We start from the raw sequence: 25,754 nt of genomic DNA on the forward strand, positions 1-25,754 counted from the left end.
GTCACTGTGAAATTAAATGTGGTCTAGTATCACATTTCACAATTTGAGTACTTCAGTGGGGGCCTGATTTGATCAAAACTATCGTATACCTCTATTGAAATATCACAATTTATGCCATAAATATGCACAATTATATTGATTAAAAATTATATATTTAAAAATAATAAGTTGAAATATACATAAAGAATGAAATAAAATGGCCTAAGTTTGACATTGTAATGAGAACTGACCTCAAAACAGGCTAACATTATCCATGAGTGGTTTGCGGTTTTATAACTAATGTGCATATTCTCAAGGCTATCCTGAGCGCCTATAAGTTAACCAATTCACAGTGACAACTTATATTCATTTTTGGCTAAATTGTTCTGCCTACAAAATTGTATTGATAGAGAAGTAGCTTTTGGCTCACTTGCTTTCAGTTAAATTGTATGCTATGGATGGGTGGAGGGGACATTTATAGTGTGTGCTGTGGCAGCTGGGTGATATTGCATTACTAGCCTAGGAATACTGAGAGTGAGTATTTTTAGCTTTCACCTGAGCAAACATGACTCAGTTTGTTGACCTGAATCCTTCCAGCCCCTTCTTAAACACACAAACTCTATTAATCCCTAGAACCACATTAGTGACTAAGCAAGGCCTTCATTAAAAATACCTGTTAGTTAGCTGATTGTGGCTTGTTCAAAGGTCGCAGATAATTTTAACTTCCTCCATTTGACTCTTTTCTCTTACAATAAAATCCCTCACACTTCTATTTTTAATTGAAAAACAAATCAGGCTTTATTATTATTGTCATTGTTACTATGATTGACACTGTTTTGTAAGCCGTATAGTCCGTCAGAAGTCTGGCTAAGCTACAAGAAAATACTTTCTGTGGAAGGCAACTAGCTACTAGCTATAAAGTCTGCCTGATAGGTTTCCTAAAGAAACAGCTGCAAAGTCACTTTTAGCTGGAGTTGGAAGTTGTGCTGAGCTGTAAAGATAATTATTGGGGGAATATAACTGTCCATATTTGAATATTGGGACATCTGTTTACTTTCTCAAGCAATAAATGTGTTTTTCCTTCAGAACAGTATGAGAAAAATTGGAATATATTGAATTATCTTCAGGTTTTTAAATGATGCAAAAACGTTTTGAGACAAGAGGACTAATTCATTCAAGTAGAGAAAAATATTTGTCCTCATGGTATAGATTAAGATGCACTTGAGACTTGTCCAAATTCATTGCCATATTTATGAAAATATTAGTATTCTTGGGATTTTTTTTTGTTTAAGGAAGAAACACTAGATTAATGAAAGAATGAAAATAATGCAGGCTGCTACAAAGGCATGTGTTCACTGCATCCATTAAAAATGCAGCCCTTCTGCCCATAAAGTGTTCAGCTTCTCTGTTATTAAGTTTGGAATGTGGTTTTGGAGCTTAGCTGAGGAACTCGGCTAGTTATTTTTCATTTTGGTCTGAGGAGTAAGAGACTTGTTTTTCAAAAGGAAAAAAAATAAAGAAATGGAAAAAGGTTAGGTTCATTTTGGAAGAATTGCAGTTTTCAAATGCAGTAACTATTTTCTGCAGCAAATAGTTAGTTTGAGTATGTTAGCCAAAAATAGAATTCATGACTTTTGTCTCACTGTTTATTTCTCCAACCACATTAAAAAGCGCTCAGTTAAATGTGCCATTTGGTCTTTCTCATGTTAGTGGGCCATTTAGCTGAGTCAGGATACCAAAGTTTGATTGACTCATATTTCTAATAATAAGCCAGATGTCTGATTTTAGATGGATTAGGTGTAGAAAGTCTGTGTGATACAGTTATACAGTTTTTAGTTACAAAGGAAAACTTGCCTAGCACAGCCTAGCGGTGACTCCACGTTGCCGTGTTCAGCATGGATCAGAAGACTTTTGGCTAGAGTTTAGCAGTGCTGAGTTTTCTGGGAAGTTTTAATAGTCATTGCCTCTTACTTTTCACAAACATAACATTTTAGTACTCAAAATTCCCCCAAAGTTAGATATTTAGGGGTAGAAGAAGTGTGGGTTTGAGTGTGAGAAGTAGGATAGAATGTTGGTAATACACATTTTTCTTCCAAAGTGACTCCCCTGGCTTCACATGTTCTCCTCGATACTGTCTGAGCTCTGTTAAATAAGAGCTAATTTCTGCTCAGAGAAGCTCCATAAACATAATATGTCAAGTGTCAGCTACACAGACTCAAACATGTTTAAACCACACACAAAAGCCATGATTTATGATGTTTTCTTTCACTACTAACTTTCAAAGGAGAGTTTTATAAATATGCTTTCAAATTGTTCTATACTAGCAGGACCCATATGAAGAAAACTATTACAGTTTGTAAAGAGATCTTTGTACTGGCCTTTGAATTGATAGTCCAGTATGTGGAAAAGAGGAGACTCTCCAGTGACACAAGCTGGTTTACATAAAGTAAAGCAGAGTCTGTTCAATAAAGGATAACGTAGCTATTTAGGAAAAATAGAACTAGAACCTCACCTCGTACTTCAAAGCAATTTCCAGAAAGATCAACTATTTAAATATTTTTTAAAATAAAATAATAGAAATAACTGCAAGTCAATATAAGTGGCTCTTTATTGAATTTGGAGATAAAGAAGGCCAGTCTCTAAGCACAAAAACAAGGGAAAAATATAAAAAAAGATGGATTCTATAAAAGTATGTAATAAGAGTGGAAATAAGAGAGGGAGGAGGAAGTTTGCAACTGTAAAGCTGTATAGTTCTGCATACATTCCTACGGACTTTAAAAAAAATAAAAGTATGTAACTTCTCTATTAAAATGTGGCATAAATACTTTAAGATAATGATTGGAAAAGTTTGAAGAAATTGCTCACAAAAATATTTGGCAAAGAATTTTTTCTGACTTATAGCTTTTGCAAACTTGAAATTTTGGTGTAACATATGATTGACATTTTGAAACCATTAATTGAGCATTTTTTAATGATATAGAAAAGATCTGTGTAGTATAATCACTAATCTTAATTTTGTACTTTATGTGTGTGCAGTGTTCTGAGAGCTTTTCATATGACTCAGAGACTCTGAGAGCTCTGTGTACCTAATGATTATTACCCTAAGAGATGATGAAACCGATACACAGATAGGCTTAGTAATTTGCCCAAAACTTTCCTAGTATGGATTGGTGGTGACGCTAAAGTAAATGGGAAATGGTAGAGCCAGGATTAACACCAAACAGGTTGCCTCTTGAGCTGGTGTAATTTATCATGTGGTACACTGCTTCTTTAAGCAAATAAATTGGGGCAGGCATTTGGCCTAGAGGTTGGGCTGACACGTTGGACACTGGCATCCTGTATTGGAGTTCCTGGGTTCAAGTCCTGACTCCACTGTCAATCCCAGCTCCCTGCTAATGTACACGCTAAAGGCAGTAGGTGATGGCTCATGTAGTTGAGGCCTTGCCACTCACATGGGAGACCTTTACTGAGTTTCAGATTACCAGCCACTGCAGCTATCTGGAGAGTGAACCAATGGTTGGGAGCTCTGCCTGCATGTCTGTCTCTCAAATAAATTTAAAAAACCTTAATTTTAAAAAATTAAAAATAGGGGCCAGCAGGGTGGCATAGTGAGCTGAGCTGCTGCCTACAACACCAGCATCCCACATGAAGCACCAGTTCAAGTCCAGCTGCTCTGCTTCTGAGCCAGCTCCCTGCCAGTGTACCTGGGGGCAGTAGAAGATGGCTTTGCCTCCCATGTCAGAGAACCAGATGGAGCTCTGGGCTCCTGGCTTTGGCCTGAGTGAACCCCGGCTATTGGGGCCATTTGGGGAGTGAACCAGCAGATGGAAAATCTTTTTCTTTCTCTTTCTCCCTATTACTCTGCTTTCAAATAAATAAATTTCAAAAAATAATTAAAAATAAAAGGAAAACTATGTATGATATGACCCTATTTTTAAATTTTTAAAAAAGATTTAATTATTTGAAAATGGAGATACAGAGAGAGAGAGAGGGAGAGACAGAAAAAAGATCTTCCATCTACTGGTTCAATCTCCAGGTGGTCGCGATGTCCAGCACTGGGCCAGGCCAAAGCCAGGAGCTTCTTCCAGGTCTCTCTGTAGGTGGCAGGGGCCCAAGCACTTGAGCCATCTTCTGCTTTTCCCAGGCCATAGCAAGAAGCTGAATTGGAAGTGGAGCAATTGGGACACAAACTGGTGCCTATATGGGATGCTGGCATCACAGGTGGCGGCTTTACCCGCTATACCACAATACTAGTCCCAGTGACCCTATTTTGTAAAAACAGTTTAATATTTGTATACATATAAAAGTTATACAATTTAATTCATGCACACATTTTTACCTAATTACACACTCAGAAAAGACAGCTTGTATTTTTATACTTTTCCAACAATGTTTATTTCTAGTGGGATTTTTGGTAAATGTTGTTCTAAACTTAAATTTTCTATAGCTTGCAAAGCTTCAATTGTATTCATGGAACTTAACAATCATAAAAAAAACTGTGGGTTTTTTGCTTATTTATTTGAAAGGCAGAGTGACAGGGAGAGGGTAGGGAAGAGATGGCGGGGGCGGGGGCGGGCGACGGGAGAAATCCTCCATACACTGGTTTACTCCATAAATGGCTGCAATAGTCCGGGCTGGGCCAGGCTGAAGCCAAGAACCAGGAACTCCATCCAGGTCTCCCAAGTGGGTGGTGGAAACTCAAGTGCTTGGGCCATCACCTGCGGCCTCCCATGTACACTAGTAGGAAGGTGGATCAGAAGCAGAGCAGCCTGGACTGGGACTAGACACTCTGATATAGGGTGTGGGCTTCCTAAGCAGAAGTTTAATCTGCTGGGCCACAACACTGGCCCCTAAATGGTGGATTTTTAAAAAAATATTATATATCTCAAATTTGATTTGCTGTCTTGAAATATAAGAATCATATTTTATCATACCTTAGAAGTAGCAGTCAGTGTTTGGGTTTCTACCCTCTGATAGGTTCATAAGTGAGGTCTCTGTAGTTCTTTCATTCAAAAGCAATGCTGGGGAATTTTAGAGCTCAGAGGAATCTTAGAGACCAACCGTCCTGATTCTCAGATGATCCATTTAATTGACAGGCCAGATTCGTTGGCAGCAAGTTGTTCAATGAGGCTTCAGACCCAGGTCTTCTGATCCCACACACTGTACTCTGTGAAGGCCAGAGCACCCCCGGCCCTCAGGCTGCTGAGACAGTTGAGTTCTGAACTGTGATATAGAGGGAGGAGGCCACTGAACCACATTGATTGGAAAACACAAAATGGGGGGATGCTTGGGGATACTTTTATGACCCCTGGCGGTCTCAGAAGGATCCTCACCTGGATTTGGGAGATTGTGAGGTATCGCCGCTCCCCCTTTCTTTGTAGAAGGAAGTACCTACACTGGAGGGAAGTAAAAAGGAAGAAGGTTAAACAGGAGTGATTACTTCAGTAGATGGTTTTACTAAAACAGAAAACTCTCTCTTTTCAGCTCCAGGGCCCACGACAGCGGTGTCCTACATGTCAGTGAAATGTGTGGACGTCCGTAAGAACCATCACAAGACAAAATGGCTAATGCCTTGGGGACCCAATCAGTGCGACAAGATCCGCGACATCGAGGAGGCGATTCCAAGGGAAATTGAAGCCAACGACATTGTGTTTTCTGTCCACATTCCCCTCCCAGCCATGGAAATGAGTCCTTGGTTCCAATTCATGCTCTTCATCTTGCAGCTGGACATTGCCTTCAAGCTGAACAACCAAATCAGTAAGTACATTCTCCTCTCTTCCCTCGCTGACCCGAGAAGTGCCCTCGGCAGGTTCTTTCGGAGCCCACTCTGAGGACTGTAAAAGTGCTGGCAATGATAATCACAGAAGGCTATGGGCTGCCAACTTCTAACTAGGCACTTTCTGAGCACTTCAGCGTATTAATCTGTTTACTCTTCCCAACCTGTCCTTGAGGTGGGTCTTAATAGCATTTTACTTTGTACATAGAGATGAGAAGATGAGAGAGTGGGAGACCGGGATTTCTAACTGAGGAAGCTGCCCTAACCACCAAGCTTCATCCCCTCTCTACCACGAGAGGGAGTGCACCCCGGGCGAGGGCTCCTCCTGGGCTTTGAGTAGAATCCTTGCCTTAGAAAAAGATCCCTATTGGCCGGCGCTGCGGCTCACTAGGCTAATCCTCCACCTTGCGGCGCCGGCACACTGGGTTCTAGTCCCGGTCGGGGCGCCGGATTCTGTCCCGGTTGCCCCTCTTCCAGGCCAGCTCTCTGCTGTGGCCAGGGAGTGCAGTGGAGGATGGCCCAAGTACTTGGGCCCTGCACCCCATGGGAAACCAGGATAAGCACCTGGCTCCTGCCTTCAGATCAGTGCTGTGTGCCGGCTGCAGCGCGCCAGCCGCGGTGGCCATTAGAGGGTGAACCAACGGCAAAGGAAGACCTTTCTCTCTCTGTCTCTCTCTCTCTCACTGTCCACTCTGCCTGTCAAAAAAAAAAGAAAAAGAAAAAGAAAAAGATTCCTATGAAAACAGGGAATGACACCCATCAACACCCATTTCCCCACCATATCAGGTGAGATTTTTGGCCTACTTGGTTGTAGTTCAAAAGTCCCATGGGTATGGGACTTATCATATTTGGTGGGAAGGAGATTATTTGGTGATTTCTCAGAGGTAGAGACATGCACACATGTCAGGACAGTCTACAGAATCTTAGGTTGAGAAGGGAGAAAACATTTTTACTGAGACAACACCAGAGAAGTTCAAGGCAAAGAGGAGAAAATGTTAAAGACAGCTCTGCCTGGGACCTGTCTGTGGATTGAAGCATTTTCGGTATCAGCAGTAATCTTGATACACACTTGTATTGATTTTGCTCTTTCGAAGTTGGAGCAGTATATGTGCTCAATGGCCAATTTATCTGTTAAACAAATCATCAGGCTATGCTAAGATAATTTATGGAATGCAAACTGTTTTTGAGTGTCCACTATTGCAAGGCACTGTGCTGACGGCTGGCCATGTGGGCACAGATGAACATGCTACCTGTTAAGGGACTTAGAGTCAGGTGGATGAGAGACATAGAAGCAATCATGACAGTAGGGTGTGCTGGGTGCTGCGATCCAGGTTTTCCCCTTGAGGCTGGGGGAGCGTAAGAACAAGGCTTTGGAGCAGGGAAAGAGAAGACTGGCTTGGCAGGTGTTTGAGTGTTGGGGAGGAATATAGAGATGAGCAGACAGTTTTTGCAGGTAAATGTTAAAGAGAGGCAAGTCTGGCATGAAGTTGGGGGTGAGGTTGGGGTAAGGTGCAGAGCTTTCTATCTGGAAGGAAAGTCTTGGTCAAAGGATATTGCTATGGTTTGGTCAGGATTTGGCTCCCCAACTTCTGAAGATGGTTTATTTCCCTAAAATTATAAGTAAATGGTACTAAGAGGGTTAAACACTGCAGCCAGGGACGGTGTTTAGGGAGTGGGCCTAGTGGAGGTCCTTAGCTTGTTGGGAGTGTGCCCTCGTGAGTTATTTCTTATGAGAAGATTGGTCACAGAAGCTGAGTCAGGCCCAGCCCTTCTCTCTGCTTCCTGGTTCACCATCTTACCTCCCCTCCAGCACGCTCCGCTGTTGCCATCTGCCGCTCTCAGTAGATGCCCCACCACTGGGGCTGCCTGATTTTGCACTTGCACCTCTAAAAGTAAGAGCCAAAGTAAGCGTCTCTCATTTGTAAATAGCTTGTCACAGGCATTTCCTTTAGTATCATAAAACTGCCTAGTGCAGAAATTCTAGAGGCTAATCCGAAGGTCCAGATTTGGGCAACAGTCTGACTTGCTCATTCACTCACTGGTTGTACAAAACACTTACTCTTTTGCTCATTCAAATTGTCTTAACCCCCAACCATGTCTTAAGCACTAGGTACTGAGGATATACAATTGTATAAGACATGGTTCTACCAGGTTAGGGGAGAGGGTACCTGGAAAAAAAAGACCACCTAAACCTACAAATGGGCAAAAATGTGTTATGTGCTATAGTCAGAAAAATGTACACTGTAATGTGTGAGCTCTGGGAAACAAAGAGTTTGCTGTGTGAATAAAAACTATGATTGAAAACTATTTTCCGAACCTCAAGGATTGGGTTTTAGCGTTCCTGGTCCTGGGAAGAATGCATTCGAGAAGAGAATGGGGACTGTAAGAGGAGGCCTGGAGGGTGTGAGAAGCAGAACACCGCACTTAGGTGTGTTTGCGTGGAAAGGTTAAGGACATAGCGTTCCACTGCTTGAGTTGGTTGTCTGTGGTTTATTTCAGGTCTAATCTCTGTTAGACAGACTCCAACCTCTTCGCTCTGAGTGTAAAGGAAAAGATTTACTGTCTAATAAAAAAATTCAAACAACTTCTGTCATCTGGCTGCATTAATGTTGAGTATCAAATGACTCCAATATTTAGCATCTTAAATCAGTGCACACTTACTATCTTCTGTGGATAAGGAATCCGGCATGGCTTGGTTTGGGAGTTCAGCCTCTCTCTTGAGGTTGCAGTCAACCTGTTGGCCTGATCTGCAGTCTTATCAGAGGCTTGAAGGCTTCTAAGGTGGGAAGAGGCTCAGCTTTCAAACCCACTCATGTGGTGGTGGCCGGCTGCCATGCTCCCCACAAAGGTATTCCATAGACCTGCCTCACTGCATGGCAGCTGGCCTCTCCCAGGCCTAGTGATGAGAGCCAGAGAGAGAGCATGAGGAGCTCCCAACAGGGAGGCCACTCAGTCTTGAGAGGGACACCCCATCCCTTCTGCTGAGTGCTATTGGTTAGAAGCCAACCAGTAAGTCCAATCAACCCAAGGAATAAATTAGTTTTATGTAAAGTTCTATTTAGCTATTGTAAGCTATCCTTTCTGCCTTACTGCAGAAATTAAGCCCTTTTCCAGTTTTTATTTTTATACCTTTATTAGTCAACTCAGTCTTTTTTTAATGATTATTTATTGTTATTTATTTGAAAGGCAGAGTTAGAGAGGCAGAGAGAGGGAGAGGAGAGAGAGATCTTCCATCTACTAATTCACTCCCCAAATGGCCACAATGGCAGAGGTGAGCCAGGCTGAAGCCAGGAGCCAGGAGCTTCATCTGGGTTTCCCACATGGGTGAAAGGGCCCAAACTCTTGGGCCTTCTTCTGCTACTTGCCCAGATGTATTAGCAGGGAGCTTGGTCAGAAATGAAGCAGCCGGGAATCAAACTGGCAGCATATAGGATGCAGGTGCTGCAGGCAGCAGCTTACCTGGTACACCACAAAGACGGACCGTGGGGTCAGTCTATAGGAGTATAGCTTTATCCTTATCCTTCCTCTGCTCAGCACACCTTCAGTGATTAATAGATAAGGCTTGGCATTGACAGTCCTCTCTACTCCTGCCCAAAGTTGCTGTCTAGCCTTCTCTCTCCCTGCTGACCCATGCGTATTCTCTGCATCCTCAGACAGGAGTCATTTCCTACTCTGCCAACACATCCAGAGGTTTCTCCCTTCCCACCCTTGCTCTTGTCCTGCCTACCCACCTCTTCCTTTCTTGGTGACCTTCTTCCCACAAATGAAGGGCTCCTCATTGAAAACCACCGTCCCTCAAGATATCCCACTGCTCACATGCCCCTGAGCTTTCTGGGCTATGTTCTGTATTCTTTCCCTCTCCTTTCCCTCCTGGACAGACTTTATCATTCCTTAAACACTATTCATGACTGGCTTTGCGATGTCTGCATTGCCAGCCTTGCCGCCTGCACAGCTGAATTGTGTTCTGTGGTTTCTTACTAGATTGTAAGCTTGCAGTGGGCAGATTGTGCCTGATGTCCACATTTACATAATCCACAGCTTTGTGTGCAGGAAACTGGGTGAAAGTTTCTCACTTTTCATTTTCCCAAAAGAGGGACATAAAGCAAAATAACATTGTGGTTATTTAAATAACATTTCAGCATTCGAGAATACAGATACTCAAACTACTTATATTACTTATGTTGGGTACATTGTGGTCAAGATATTCAGAATTGACTGTAGGAGTCCTATGTTTCTACCTTCAAGCAGCCTGATACTCAGGCCATTATTTAGAGGGTAGTCCCACACTTTAGTATGTGTTTGAAGCTTGTTCAGTTTTCAGATTGTAAGGGAAGCATGGGATCCTCCTGCCATTCTGCCTTTTGCATTGCTGAAGGTGACTGGCCCATAATTCATTTTTAGAATTTGGCATCAGAACCATTGTGTAAAATAATTCTGAGCCTCGGGTGAGTTTGTGTGAAATATTAGAAGCTTATGATAAGTTTCTAAAATTAAATCATGTGATAACATTTGGAAAAAGGTTGTTAAATATGCTCAGTGAGTTATTTCATAACTGAAGTGTTTTGGTTTTTAATTTTTTATTAATTTATTTGGGAGGTGGAGAGACAGAGACAGAAAGAGAGTGAAAGCACATTCCCAGTCTTGGGGTTCATTCCGCAAATGTCCACAGTAGCTGCGGATGGGCCAAGTGCAGATCAAAAGAGAGAACTCAGTCCAGGTCTCCCATGTGGGTGGCAGGGACCCAGCCTTCATCCATGGCCTCCCAGGGTGTTCATTGACAGGAACCCAGAATCAAGAGTAGAGCCAGGACTAGAACCCAGGCACTCAGCTATGGGATGTGGGTATCCCATGTGAAGTCTTAACCCTTAGGCCAAAAGCTTACCCCAAAGATGTTCTCAAATAAACTTTTCCAATAGTGTAAAATAACTCAAATTCTTTTAGCAATATTGATTTTTTTACCACTTCTTAATGAAGTTTTATGTTTATTATAAATGGATTGACTGTTTGAGTATTCTGTAAGCTCATTTAAAATATGCTGGAAGCTTAATATTCACCTCTTTTTAGATTCAGCAGTGCAAATTAAATGATTTAAACTCAAATAGTGAGCATTTCTACTAAGCCAGATAGTAAGAAATAATCCCACACATGTTAATAACTTCACAGATGAATTCCAGTATTTTCCAGTAAATATTTATCATCAACAAAAAAGTCCATGTTGGCAAGACTTTTATTAAAACGTTCCTGTATGTAAATGCAATAGGAATGTCATTTTTTTCTCTCTCTCAAGCATGTTTTCAGGCTTCAAAATGGATTTTATCTTCATCTAGAGAAAGATTGTACCAGTTTTTTTATCTTAAAAATTATCCTTAGGGCCAACGTTGCGGCACAACCACCACCTGTGATGCTAGTATCCCATATGAGCCCCAATTCATGTCCTGGTCGCTCCACTTCCCTTCCAGCTCCATGCTAATGTACCTGGGAAGGCAGCAGAAGGTGGCCTGAGTGCTTGAGCCCCTGCACCCATGTGAGGGTCCAAGATGGAGTTCCTGGGTCCTGGCACCAGCCTGGCCCTGTCCTGGCTCTTAACAGCATTTGAGGATTGAACCAGTGGATGGAAAATCTTGTCTCTCTCTCTCTGTTTCTGCCTCTCTATCACTTTACCTTTCATATAAATAAGTAAATCTTTAAAAAGAAAAACAGATCAAGTAATTTACATGAGTAAAGCAGTGAGTAGAGGCTGCTGATATTCAAATGAAAAGGTTACCTGTTGAGTTTGTGGGAACACCTTTATTTCTTAAATGTACTCTCTGTACCTTTGTTTATGGACCTTGAGTAAGATATCATCTAAAGAATGATGTCATTGTTCATTGATGTAAATATTTACATACATATAATTGACTTAAAATAATATTTATTAAGTACAACAAATTTAGATTTTCTTTTGACAAGCAGAGTTAGACAGTGAGAGAGAGACAGAGAGAAAGGTCTTCATTCCGTTGGTTCACCCCCCAAATGACCGCTACAGCCGGCGTGCTGTGCTGATCTGAAGGCAGGAGCCAGGTGCTTCTCCTGGTCTCCCATGCGGGTGCAGGGCCCAAGTACTTGGGCCATCCTCCACTGCACTCCTGGGCCACAGCAGAGAGCTGGACTGGAAGAGGAGCAACCGGGACAAAATCCGACGCCCCAACCGAGACTAGAACCCGGTGTGCTGGCGCCGCAGGTGGAGGATTAGCCAAGTGAGCCACAGTGTGGGCCTAGATTATCTTCTGATCCTTGTGTTAAGAAAGCATGAAATTGTTTTATATCTTCTCATTTTATTCCTTTCTGATATAAGAAAAGAGGTTGGGGACATGGTAAACAAGATCCTGTTACGTGTGAATGGCTTCCTGTTTATCACAGATTTGACTAATAATGTTATCTAATTTAGAGAAATTTAGGACTCACACTAAAGAGAAGAAACAGAGCCAGGCATTGTGGCACAGGGGGTTAAGCTACTGCTTGGGAGGCCTCAGTGTCTCAGTGGAGTGCCTGGGAACTAGGCCCACCTCTACTTCCCATCCAGCTTCCTGCTAATGTGCCCTTTGGGAGGCAGCAGATGTAGATGATGGCCCGTGTACTTGGCCTTCTGCTACCCACATGAGAAACCCAGATAAAGTTCCTGGTTTCTGGCTTTAGCCTGGCTCAGCCATGGTTATTGCAGGCATTTGGGAAGTGAACCAGCAGATGGAAGATTCTCTCTCTGCCTTTCAAATAAAATAAGAGAGAGAGACAGAGAGAGAGAGAGAGAGAGAGAGAGAGAGAAAGAGAGAAAGAGAAATATAATTTCATGTTTGGGATGTGAAATTAAAGCTGAGATTTCCAGAAAAAGGCTGGTCAGCATTTTCACCTACCTTTGAAGGGTCTTGAACATATTTTAAATGATTTTTAGGCATTTGAAGCTAAATGTTTATTCTTTTTGAATCTTTTAATTTATGGACAATACAGGTTTTAGCTAGGATTTGAGACTGTAACAATTCCTCAAGTAGAAAGCATTGATTTACACTATAATAGCTGGCCATTGTTTACTCAATTCCAGAATTTAATCAAGCTGATGCCTTTGGAAAGAAAACTATGGCATTATAAGGTAATTTATAATAATAAAAGCAGTTAGATAATATGTATATTATATCTAAGTACTGTGAAAAAATATTCCATGCATATTATGCAAAAAAATAATCCACATTTGAAAAAAGTCTTTAGACAGAGCCCTTCCTTCTTACATTTTAAACATTTTAAAAACCTGTGCTTGTCATTCAGTGATAAGTAGGAAAAGCATGGCCATTTTGTGATGTCCATACATAGAGGGGATTTCAAAAAGTTTGTGGAAAATGGAATTAAAAGATAAGTTCATTTTGGTGCAAAAAACTTTGAAAGCCAGAGAGATATCGGTTTCTGCCTTTCAAATAAAATAAATTAGTTAAAACATTTTTAGACCATGCATAATTTTTCCATAATATGCATTTTGCCTGAACTTTTGAAGAGTGCTTGTACTGTGGTCACTGAAAAGGCAATGGTGGATTATAGGGTTGTGCTTTCAGCCCTGCTCCCCAACACCTGGGGAAGGGAGAGGGCCTGAAGGTTGAGTTGCTCATCAGTAGACAAGGATACAATCAGTGATGCCTGCTTAATTAAGTCTCTATAAAAACTCAAAGGACTGGTTAGGGAAGCTTTCAAATACCTGCCTAGGGAGGGTGCCAGAGAGTGATGCCCTAGGAGGGGACCAGGAAGTTCCACGCCCTTCCCATATATGCTGGCCCTGCATCGCTCTTCCCATTGGCTGCTCATCTGTATTCTTTCCAGTATCCTTTAGGATAAGCCGGTAAATGTATGTAAGGTGTCTCCCTGGGTTCAGCGAGCCACTCCAGAATTAATTCATCCAGAGGAGGGGATTGGTCGGCCCGAATTTAAAGCCAGTTGATCAGAAGCAGAGACCAAAACCTGAGCTCTTTACTGGCATCTGATGTGGGAGTCAGTCTTAGGGGACTAAGCACTCAACCTGGGGATTCTGTCTCTATCTTCAAGTTAGGTGGAAATAGAAGTACTAAGAGCCATTGGCACAAAGTCTCAAGATGGATTGATCTGTCTTAAGTAACAATCTAGGATTCCCAGGGTCTAAATTCCCTTTGACTTAAAAAATGCTGGTAAATGATGTGGGAGAGGGGAAAGACAGAACATTTGTTTTATTCTTACATAACAATGGTGTTATATTTTGCCTTGAGCCCTCTGCTGTATACTACAATTGAGTACTAAGTCTCACTTGCATATTTCATTATTACAAACAATTACATGAAGCAGAAGTATTTCTGTAGTGGCAAGCAATTTTTCTTCCCCAAGATGAAAGCTTTTCTGCTAAACATAATTCTAAAGGAAAAAAGTAATTAGAATGATATTATTACCCAGTGTGTTTTCCAGTTTGACAGCTCAGAGTCCTGGGATGAAGTTGTGTAACTTTTAGTGAAATGATTGTGCTCCTCCATTTGTGCACCAGTATTACTTATGACTTGCAATGGAAAGAAACTTCTATTGTGGCAGAAGACTACATTTTGATGTTTAACCTAGGATAGAGAAGATTAGAGACATGATGTTTGCTCATGCTGCCTCATGGATTATCTTTCCCTGGAGGGAATCTTTAGGTACACCTGTACAGCTCTTCCTTGGGAATTAACCATTGTGAACAAGTTTATGTTGGCAGAAGCGTGGGAACCTTTGGCTTTGTTTTATTTGGGTGTAATTATTGGTAAGCACAGTTACTTGGACAGCATCACCGTAGAACTCCCTGATTGTCGACTATCACCACTATAAAGCTCTATCTGGCTCAGTAGTTTTGAGTTAGGTGCTTTCAAATGAAAAAAAAAAAAAAAATTCAATCTGGAAACAGAGTAGGGCTCATCTAAAACTCTTTCAAAGTTATTTATTATAGATTCGTTTTTTTTTTAATCCAAAAATCTCAAATCTAAAATGCTCCAAAATCCAAAACGTTTTGAGTGCCAACATAATGCCACAGATGGAAAATTCCACACGTAAGCTCATGTAGCGTATCACAGTCAAAATGTGGGCTCACTAAAAATACACAAAATTACCTTCAGGCTATGTATATAAAGTATGTATAAAGCATACATGAATTTCATGTTTAGACTTGGGCCCCATCCTCAAGATATCTCATTATTGGCATCCAAATATTCCAAAATCTGAAATTCAAAACACTTCTATTCTGGACCCAAGCATTTTGGATAGACTTTAGCGTTTATAGTTTGGTTTATTCAGTTCCTCACACTTCCTCTCAGCCATCCATTGGCTCACTGTCAATTTAATGCTGGCAAGTAGATCATATTAGGTTGCTCCTCAGTTTAACAAAACCCCCATTTATGGTGGTGAGTGATGTGTGGGAATTGTTTCTAAACATCAACCATATTTTTGCATACTTTTAGCAGGACTGGTGGGAACAATACAGGGCTGCTGGTCTAATAAGCCTCAACCAGGTAGTCTATGCATGGAATCCAAGAGCTAAGTGAGCTCCCTGATAATCTATGTAAAATTTTTATCATATTTACTGAAATGCATCTTTAGGGTAGGAAGATCTATAGCTTTTGTCCAGTTTGAAAGGGGATGCTTGGCCCTCGTCCTTTAATTTGTCAAACAAAGAAATGCTTAGCTCAGTGATTCTTGCCCAGCTGGAGCCAAAGAAGATTTCCTGTTGTACATCAACAGTTTAGACAGAAGGATTGTACCTCTAGCAGCAAGAGTGTACCATCTGAAGGTGAAGTTAGTCTTCTACCAGACATTGGCCTCTTAATATTCTTGGACAAGAAAAATTAAAAAAAAATATTCTTGGACAAAGATGCATTTGTCTTTCTAAAACGGTGTATTTTCAGTGTTTTAAACATTTCCCAATCTGTATCTCAGGGAATATAGTGCAGTCTTGAATCTAGACGAGGTGGTAAGCTGGTCCTGTTTATAGTGCCACAGCTGCAGATCACCCACATGTCTCATTTCCTGCTCTGAGTTTAGAATATAAATGAGAAGATTCTCTTTGCATCCATAACAAGTATATCCTGGTTACTAAAACAAAAGCCTAGTGACATCACTGAACAACGTGACCAGCAGAGCAGCCGGCAGCAGCAGACTCCATGATGGTGGCTTCAAGATGTAGATGGTGGTTTTGTGTTTCTACCTCCTCTTCCAACTTTCAGTCTTCTTGTCTGTATTTAAATACCACTCTGAACAAAATGTAGTATATGTGAGATTCTCTCATGGGGAAAATCTCATCCATATTTTGGCTAATTTAAGAAAAAAATGAAGTAAAATTATTTTGTAGAACATGTACTTTAAAGCAAAAGGAATTTAGATTGCAGTAGGAAAATCCTCTGTTGAGAAAAGAAGAATTCTACTTGCAAATGTGCTAGGGACTACACATTGGGGAAAAAAAAATTTTCCCCAACATCCACCTTCTGTCTACACTGTGATGCTAGAAATGGTTCCAGTTCCTCTTTTGCGTTAGTAACAGTAACAATGGTGTTAGTAGCAGAAGTAGTAGTAATTCTTTAAGGAAATGGAGGGTTCTGGTTTTTTAAATGTTGTAGTCCAGGTTGTTTCCTAAAGTGTCTAATAAGAATCTCTCTTTTGTTGCTTTGCCCATTTTTCATGTTATAACTACAAAGGAAAGCACAGGCCTAACCTAACAAGCAAGACTGTAGCTTCATTAAATTTAAGGTTTGGAGAAAGATGGAAAATATTTAAATTTTATACTTGAGAAAAAGTTGCTGTCAGGTGGAAAAAAGCTCCGATGCTGGAGCTCCTCATCGAGGAACGTTGTCTCTGAAAGCAGTGAGCAGCCTGTACCTGGGAGTGATCAAGCAGAAGGGATCATCGTGATGCCCACCATGATAGTTTGCGTTGGGTGGTGCTTTCTTTACAAAGTGACTTTGTAGCAGAGATGGCTGGTAGTTGTTTTGTTGCCAGTCATTTCCTTTGCCCCCATATCCGTTTCTTTCTTTCTTTTTTTTTTTTGTAAGATTTATTTATTTATTTGAAAGGCTGTTACAGAGAGACAGAGAAATCTTCGATTAGCTGGTTCACTCCCCAGATGGCCACAGTGGCTGGATTTGGGCTGAACTGAAACCAGAAGCCTGGAGCTACTTCCAGGCTCCCATGTGGATGTTGGGGGCCCAAACACTTGGGCCATCTTTTACTGCTTTACCCAGGCCATAGCAGAGGCTAGATGGAAGTAGAGCAATTGTGTCTCCAACTGGCACCCATATGGGATGCTGGCACTGTAGGCAGAGGCTTTACCTACTATGCCACAGCGCTGGACTCCAGATCCATTTAAGGAACCTGCCTAACTGCCCTCTCTCAGTGTTCCGCCACTGCTACTGAGCAGGCAGCTGGCCACATGATTAGTCCCAAATACAATTAATTGGATTATAGGGGGCCCCTTGACTCAAGGGCAGTCTATCAAATTCTCTCATAAGAAACTGGGATTCAATAATTCTAGGCCTCTCTTCCATGGCACCTGAACTGAAAAGCCCCGAGGGCCATCTGAGCAGCCATGTGCACAGAGAAGCAGAGAGGTGACTGGTGGAATGAGAACACCAGATGCAAAGAGGAAAGTGGAGATGAAGGCTTCTGTGGCCTGGTTGTTAGACTACAAGCGATGACTTTACACTTGACATCTTTCTATTCCTGCTTCCAGTTCCTCAAGCTAAGAGCACTTTCTGCCCTTGCTTGTCCTGGAGTTGTTATTGTATGCTTCTGGCTAATTTCTGCCGAAGCTATTGTAGGTCTAATCCTCCACGAAATGGTCTCCGATTATGATTGATTATTTCATCAGTCATGATTTCTAAAGAGTCTTGGAGCTGGGAAATAGAGGGGTTTAAGTAAGTGTGATGTTAGGACTTCGGTACTGTGGTCCTCCCATGGATCTGTTGGTAGTGCTGTGAAGTGACTTCCTGCTCCTACACTAGACAACCCGTAAGGTCCCATCTGCTCATAACTTCCAGAAGCCAAGCGTCTGTGACTCACTTAAGGCTTTGACTTTACAGAAGTCTCCTGGCTTTGTAAGTGGGTGTGAGCCATTTTGGCAGACACGACTCAGAAGAGATGCTCCTTTGTTGGCGGGTGAGCCTAGTGTTGGGATGAGAGTTTTCGTGTATTTTATTTTGTTACATATTACCTTGTGTTCATTTCTAGTCCTTGGGTAGGCAGATAGAGTTGGTGTAGTGGAAGTGTATTTTTAGTCTGACATTAAAAAAATGTATCATAGCCACCAACACAGGAAGCAGTTTTTAGGTGAGTCAGTGTATAAATAACCTCAAAAAGTTTTCGTGATCTTTAATTTTGAGAGTCCGGCATCTAAGGTCCTCTCCCCAATTTCATTTATTCATTCAGTAGCCATTTACTGAGCTCCTAATACTTTGCATAGGATTTAAAAAGCAAATCATTTAAAACAAGTCTTTATTCTTCATAATACAACTTCAAGAACCATCACCGCCCCTCTTTGTTTACATGTCTGTATCCTGCAAGGCTGAATTCTTTGAAGGCAGAGACTGTGTGTTGTTCTTCCTCTTGTCCCCATACTTAACCCAGTCCCAACCACAGTAAATACTTGAGATGTTATCAGAATAATTAGAAGTTCACAGTCTGGTTCAGGGAGAGAGAAACAAAAACAATTATTCCAATATCTCCAGTGCTTTTAAGTGTCCAAAGTATTCCATGAACACAAAAAGAGAAATGGGTAACTCACTGAAAAGATAATTTTTAAATTGAATCTTGAATTTTAAAGATGTTGTAATTTGTGATCACAAAATTTGTGATCACAGTCCAAAGGCAGCATTATTTTGTTTTGAGAAGTAAAAGAGCTTGGAGAGGCAACTAACGCTAGAGTGTTTGGGCTGAATCCCTCTCCTACCACTTACAATCACGTGACTTTTGGCAAGGAAGTTTTTAAAACGCTCCTGTACTGCCTTGTCCTCATCTGTAAAACCAGAAGTAATGGTACTAACTTCGTGGTGTTTTTTGTAAGGACTGAAGTAAAATAATTCAAGTGATGCTTTAGCCCAAAAAGTACTTGGTACACAGTAAACGCTTGATAACAGCGAATCTTACTGTTTTTGAACTTGAATAGAGGGAAGGAGTATGAGTTCTGAGAGAACACAGAGGCCCAGAAACAAGTGGCAGATTCAATGTTGCAAGACAAGGAGGTAGGTAGACACTGCCTGGGTTTTATCAATTCAGATTAATTGTATGGTCATGGTGGCTGGCACAAAATTGACCTATCCTAGTAAATTAGCATCATGTAGCCAGGGCAGTGGTTATTATTCTGTGGTTAAGGACTTTCACATTGGGAGAAAAGTGTGCCTGGGTCACATTACATGATCAGTGTTCATATTTGAACAGAACTCCCAAAGCTTATCCAAACATTAGAAATTCAGTGGGTCATGAATCCCAAGCTAAGAGCTTCAAATTCATAGTACAGGATCCACGAGTAGCAAATTACATGTTGGTCCATACAGAAGCAACTGGGAAACACCCTAAAATAGAAGGTATGGGGAATTCTCAACGTCCTTAGGAGAAGGTGCCCCTTCTCCTAGGGGGGCATGGCTAACTTATACCCAATAACATGTAAATCAAAACATTGTGAAACAGAATAATAATCCAAGATGGGAGAAGAATGTAGGGACGACAACCTCCTGTAGTGTTAAGGAGAAAATAGAGCATGATCTGGAAATGGGAACATTTTCTGGATGAAGATAAAAACTCAGCAAAGGCATTAAGGTAGAGGGAAGAACATTTAGTATGCATCTCCTATGTATGCCCAATACTTGATGCTCAAGGTTAAATCTCTACTGTTTTCTGTGAAGCCAGTACTGGAATACAAATGTAAAAGTTTCTGCAAACTGAAATTATGGCAGCTAAGTGAATCCTCCAAGGTCACCTTATTTGAAGGTAAGAAAGCCAGGATGAGAAGGACCCATTTTTTTCCTGCCATGAAATTTTGCAAACTAGCATGTTGTGTGCAAAGGACATTAAGCCCAATTGTTAGGCTGTACAAGAATGCCCGCAGTGGGGAGAAATGATGAGGTCTCAAAAGACAGAGGTGCCAATCAGTGAGTAGCCTTGATGACCAGACTAAAAAAAAATGTGGAGTTTGATCCTTAAGAAAAGGAATTGAAAATTGCATATCCAGTGCTGAAATGAAATGTGGAATTTAGGATTTGAGACTCAGAGTTTGTCCTTTGAATTAGACAGCAGCTGGAAGTGGCGTTTCTTTTTCTTCCATCTGGACTTCTCACTTGGTGGTATTCGCGACAGGGGGGCATCTGTGAACTTTTTAATGGGAGAAGTCGGAAAGCTGGGTTAGGGCTGTGTTCGCGCAGCCTCGGAGGCAGGTAAAACCCAACTCCCTTTTGCTTTTCAGCTACAGACACAGCCATTGCTGCCACCACCAGCTGAGTGACTCGGAATCTAGGGGTTGCCAGTAATTGTGGGTTTAAGTCACAGAGGAAAAAGATAAGAGGAGAGCCAGGCTGGTTTTTCCACAATTAAATGTCGCCTCTCGGGCTTCTCTGCTGGCGGGAATCCAAGAGGTCAGGACCCAGCCGCTGTATTATTTTTCTCCCTGGCTGCCTGCTCTCATTTGTATCCCTCCTCATTCATGGGAACGAAGAAGAGGTGGGTTGGAAATAAAAAGCTTGTTCTAGCCTACTTTTTCCTTTACGGAACTTGTCAGAAACAAAGCTTTCCCGTGAAGCAGACGGGATCCCTCTAGCAGCTGGCTTTTCCTGTGAGCACGAGTTCTGCTCTTCCTGCTGGCAGCCCCGGAATATTTTGGGGATAGGAGCGCTGGTATTGTTGAAATCTGCTTTGCTCCTTGTATCATTAGTATTTTTAAAAGATGATTTGTTTATGTATTTAATTTATTTGAAAGGCAGAGAGAGAGAGAGAGACCAGAGAGAGATCCAGAGAGATGTCTCAGCTGCTGGTCCATGCCGCCAACAGCCAGGGCTGGGCCAGGCTGAAGCCAGGAGCCTGGAGCTCTATCTGAGTCTCCCATGTGGGTGGCAGAGACCTAGCTTCTTGAGTCACCACCTGCTGCCTCCCAGGGCGTGCATTAGTAGGAAGCTGGAGCAGAGGGGGAAGCCAGGCCCCAAACCCAGGCATTCTGATATGGCGTGTAGGTGTTCCCAGCAGCAGCTTAACCACTACCCCCAAAATACCTACTCCCTTTTGTAGTAACTTATGACGGTGGGTTTTTTTTTTTCCCCTTTAGTTATTGCTATGTAGTCTGGTGCGCTGGTCTTTTTGTATCTGTCAACTGTTTAGTTCTTGTATTAGTCAAACTCAGATTATTATCCCTTGGCACAACAGTGCCCTGAGGGCAGGAGTACTTTTGTAGTCCTTTGATTTTGCCATAGTGCTTTAAACATAGAAAGCATTTAAATATCCGGGGGCCTTTTTAAGATTTCTACATTAATGAAATATTAGGACTAGAATGGATGTTAGTGGTCATGTGATCCAAGGTCAGTATTTAATGAAAGACCTTAGTATATAAAGGAGTGTGTTCAAGTTGGATAGCTAAATAGTAGCCCTTCACAGCGCAAGCAATGGGTTTGCTAACCCTCCAACACAATGGCACGTGGTGACACAGTGAGAGGGGAAAGGACCGGAGCTCTGGCAAACCCGGGTTCACAACTGGCCTCCCTCCCTCTCACTCTAGCAGTGTGACTGTGGTCCTCAGTTTCCTCATTTTGAGATTGCCAATGATTGTTTATTTCTGCCTGGCACCCATGTGGGTAAAAATATCTGCACGTAGTAGGCCCTCAGAACTGTGAACTCTTGGGGGCTGTGTTGTACAGTGGGTTAAGTCATCACCTGTGATGCCCACAGCCCATATCCGACCTCCGTTCTGAGTCCCAGATGCTCTACTTCCCATCCAGCTTCCTGCTAATGCATCTGGGAAAGCAGCGGAAGATGGCTCAATATGTGGGAGATCTGGATGGAGTACCCTGCTCTTGGCTTTGACCTGAACCAGCTCTGGCTGTTGTGGCCATTTGGAGAGTGAACAAGTGAATGGAAGATCTTTCTCTCTGTTTCTCTATCCCTCTGCCTTTCAAAATAAATAAACAAATCTTAAAAAAAAAAACCTATGAGCTCTTAATAATAACTTTTTAAAAAAGATTTATCTATGTATTCGAAAGTCAGAGTTACAGTGAAGGAGAAGCAGAGGCAGAGTGAGAAAGAGATGTTCCATCCTCCTACTCACTCCCCAAATGGCCACAATGGTCAGGGCTGGGCCAAGCCTAATCTAGGAGCCAGGAGCTTCATCCAGGTCTCTCACATAGGTCCAGGGGCCCAAGGATCTGGGCAATCTTCCATTGCTGTCCCCGGGGCGCATTTGTAAGGAACTGGAACCAGTGCCTTTGTGGGATGCGGCACTGCAAACAATGGCTTTATCTGCTACTCCACAGCACAAACCCAAAGAATAATTATTTTAAATTTCCTTTTAAAATCCTATACTGCTTTTGTAGCTAAACACATAACTCTGACATCTCTTCAATGTCAAGAAATGGTGCCCTGGTGAGAACTCAGGAGAGGGAACAGTCTGAGAGGATGCCACAATGGACTGGAAATAGAAATTGGTTCCATCCACGGGAAATAGGGCTTATGGGTACAATGCAGAAGGGAGTTTGGGTTGATTTATCCAAGCAATTCAAAACAGGCCCTCCCACATTCATAGAGCAAGAGGTTAGAGATGGGTTAACTTAAGCAATGGCACACGATGTGAGGCAGAGACACCCAGGTGCTGTGGGAGGGGTACCTGGGACTCAGTGTTGTGCACAGGTGTGTGGAGAGATGCTAGTACAGACCCACGGGGCAAATGGGTGCCCACATTATGAGAAGCAAAGAGAAATGACCCCCAGGGAAAGGTGGGAATTGGGGGGCGGGGCCCAATGTAAGCCTCCTGTCGGTGTGAGTACAATGGAGATCTTCCAGGGCTCAGCTGCAGCTCTTGGTTCTCCAACGTGCTGCCTGCTGTCTCACGTGCAGAGAGGAGCGCGGTGAACCTGCCCATCTCCAGGCAGCTAGGAGAGCCGGGGAATATTGTCTCCTGTGCTTCCCCGAGCTCAACTTCAGGGGACGGCCCTGGCTAATTGATCAGGGGAGAACTTTCTTTGCAAAGAGAATCCCAAATTCCCAGGGCGATAATTGCCCACAGAGGCCTTAAGGAACAGATTCTCCGTGAGTGACACTGGCCCGTGTCCAGCAATAACACAGCTGTTGAAACATCCTGGCCCGATTACCAGGGCCATGGAGGTAGCAGGCGAGGGGGTGCCAGGGTGTGGCTGGCAGCCACTGAGGGCTGGCCCAGGTGTGCGCGAGAGCCAGGGCGGTCTGCTTCTGTCCACAAGCCATCCCTTGCTTCTTTTGAAGCCGGACCATAATCGCCTGCTTGGGGAAGAAAGACGGGGCGGGGGGCGGGGTGGTGGTGGTGGTGGTGGAGGAGGAAACATTTTAGAACCAAGGCTCCAGAGAGAAATGGTTTGCTTCTTTTAGATACCTGGTTTCTCCCCTTAATGATCCATGTTTGTTTCCTGAATCATTTTTTTAAATGCCCTAGGCTATGCAGAGTGTAATTTAGATCTGGTGAGGGGAGTAAAACTTAGTTCACTTACCTGTTCTAGAAAACTGGATTGAGTCTCAGGGTGTCTAGGTGACACCTGGAGGACTTGGGAGGGGAAGTCCGGGGCCTTCCTCTTGGCCATGCCTGGAACCCATGGCCACTGTAGCTGTCTAAACTCCTGTCTGAAGCACCCTGGGTAATGTACTTGGACCATTTCCTCGGGCTTTGGGGAGGACTAATAAATGGCCTGGCAGTGACCCCATGCCTCTTCCAGCTCTTTGATAGAACTGACCTTTGTGTTTTTTCTTTATCCTGGGCTCCTTCTGCACGGTTTGTTTTGGAAGTTGTTAAGTTAAATTAGCCATCCCTTCCCTTTCCTGGTTACTGTAGGAGAATGCAGCTGTCAGTCTGTGAACCCTGCCATGGTCTATTTTTAGATGCAGTGTGAATGAAGCTCTCCTCTCTAATTGCATTCAGAGAGAGAGAGAGAGAGAGAGAGAGAGAGAGGAGAGAGAGGAGAGAGGCAGGTAGATTTTCCCAGCCCTCAGCCCAACTATTCTAAATGTTGTGTGCACGGCGGCGTCCTGGGGAGAAAGCAAAGCAGCCCACTGTGTGTGTGCCTCCCTTGGCTGTCAGGTTTGTTTTCTCTCCACATTTATGTTGATTATGGTCAAATAGGAAAGAGTTGGTGCCGCACTGACTTTCCAGGGTTTTAACACTTGCTGACTCGGTTGGTTCTGATTGCTCTGGCTTTGTTAGATCGGCTGAGTGTTGACTTCAAATTCCTAGGGAAACAAAATCCTTAGAGAATATCTTTTCTGTGCAGTTAAAACATCTTAAGCATTGTGCGATCTGTGCAGTGCAGAGGGGCTCAGTTTCCTCTGGCTGGCTTCTCTGCGCAGCCCAAGTCTGTCTGCCTTTCACACAGCTGCCACAAGCTCGCCCCCGCTTAACCATTCTTAACAAAATACTGCCGCTCCCTCCCATGTTCTCTGCCACATTGACAATGCTGTCTTGCATTGACATGACTTTAAAAAATTTTTTTTAAAAATTATTTGTTCAAAAGGCAGAGGGAAAGAGAGAGACAGAAAAACCTACTAAGAGCTCTTATGGTTCATTACCCAAATGCCCATGGTGGCTGGGGTCGGGTGAGGCCAAAGCCAAGAGCCAGGGACTCAGTTCCAATCTCCCTTGTGTGTGACAGGGACTCAGTTACTTGAGCCATCACCTGCTGCTTCCCAAGGTGTGCATTAGAAGGGAGCTAGACTCCAGAGCAGAGCCGGGACTCGAACCCAGGTGCTCTGACATGGGACAAATGTGTCTCAAGTGGCAGATTAACTGCCGTGCAAATGCCGGCCCCACCTGATATTCTATACCAGCAGCTCCCCTGCCTGTCATTCCTTCTCTGGCTTCTTTGCCTTGTTGCCTAGGGTTCCTGGGTAAACATGACCTCTTCTGCACGCGGTAATCCCGAAGAGCACGTCGTCAGTGCTACCCTGCCCCAGCACTCCTGACCTCTGTGTGCCAACTGTATACTGCACGTGTACTTCTAATGCACTACTGCTGTCATGCTGGGATTCTACTTGTTTATGTGTACACCTGCCGTCCCCGCTCCGCTGTGAACCACTGGACGGCAGTGGCATTGCCGGGACATCTTTTCATTCCCGCTCCTGTGAAGGGAAATGAGAATGTGCTAACAAACATCTGGTGGATGCAAACATGAATTCGATGGTCTGGCTTCAGAGGTGTATTGATTGCATGTCATTATGTTTATTTACCTATTTGAAAGGCAGAGTTAGAGAGAAGGAGAGAAAGAGATCTTTCATCTGCTGGTTCACTCTTCAAATGCCACAACAGCTGGAGCTGGGTCAGTCTGAACCAGGAGCCAGGAGCTTCTTCCAGGTTTGCCATGTGGGTGCAGGGGCCCAGGCACTAGGGCCATTCTCTCTGCTGCATTCTCAGGCCCATTAGCAAGGAACTGGATCAGAAGCAGAGCAACTGGGACTTGAACCAGTGCCTTTATGGGATACTGGTGCCGCAGGCAGAGGCTTAACCCACTACGCCATAGCACCAGCCCCACAGTCTCATATTATAATTCAGAAAGGAGAAGGGGAATGGATGCAGAACCCCCTTCAGAGTCACTTCTCTTACATGCTCCCTTTCTGGGGCAGGTGTTTGGCCTGGAGGTGGACACTAGTGAGGGTGCCTGTGCTTGGGTTCAGTACTCAGCTCCAGTTCCCAGTTCCAGCTCCTTGCTAATGCAGACCCTGCGAGGCAGTGGTGATGGATCAAGCAGTTGGGTTCCTGCCTTCCACTTGACAAACCCAGTTTGAATTCACAGTG

The 25,754-nt window shown here is 43.1% G+C and overlaps 1 protein-coding gene across 1 annotated transcript in view; it reads left to right on the top strand.

Moving 5' to 3' along the window:
* WLS (Wnt ligand secretion mediator) overlaps window positions 1-25,754 on the top strand; it is a 115,141-nt gene that overhangs the window by 39,329 nt on the left and 50,058 nt on the right. Inside the window, exon 2 of the mRNA XM_002715930.5 lies at window positions 5,464-5,736. Coding sequence (XP_002715976.1) covers window positions 5,464-5,736 — 273 coding nt within the window. The remainder of the gene's footprint in view (window positions 1-5,463; window positions 5,737-25,754) is intronic.

The sequence above is a fragment of the Oryctolagus cuniculus genome, chromosome 7 (assembly GCF_964237555.1).
Source record: "Oryctolagus cuniculus chromosome 7, mOryCun1.1, whole genome shotgun sequence".
NCBI lineage: Eukaryota > Metazoa > Chordata > Mammalia > Lagomorpha > Leporidae > Oryctolagus > Oryctolagus cuniculus.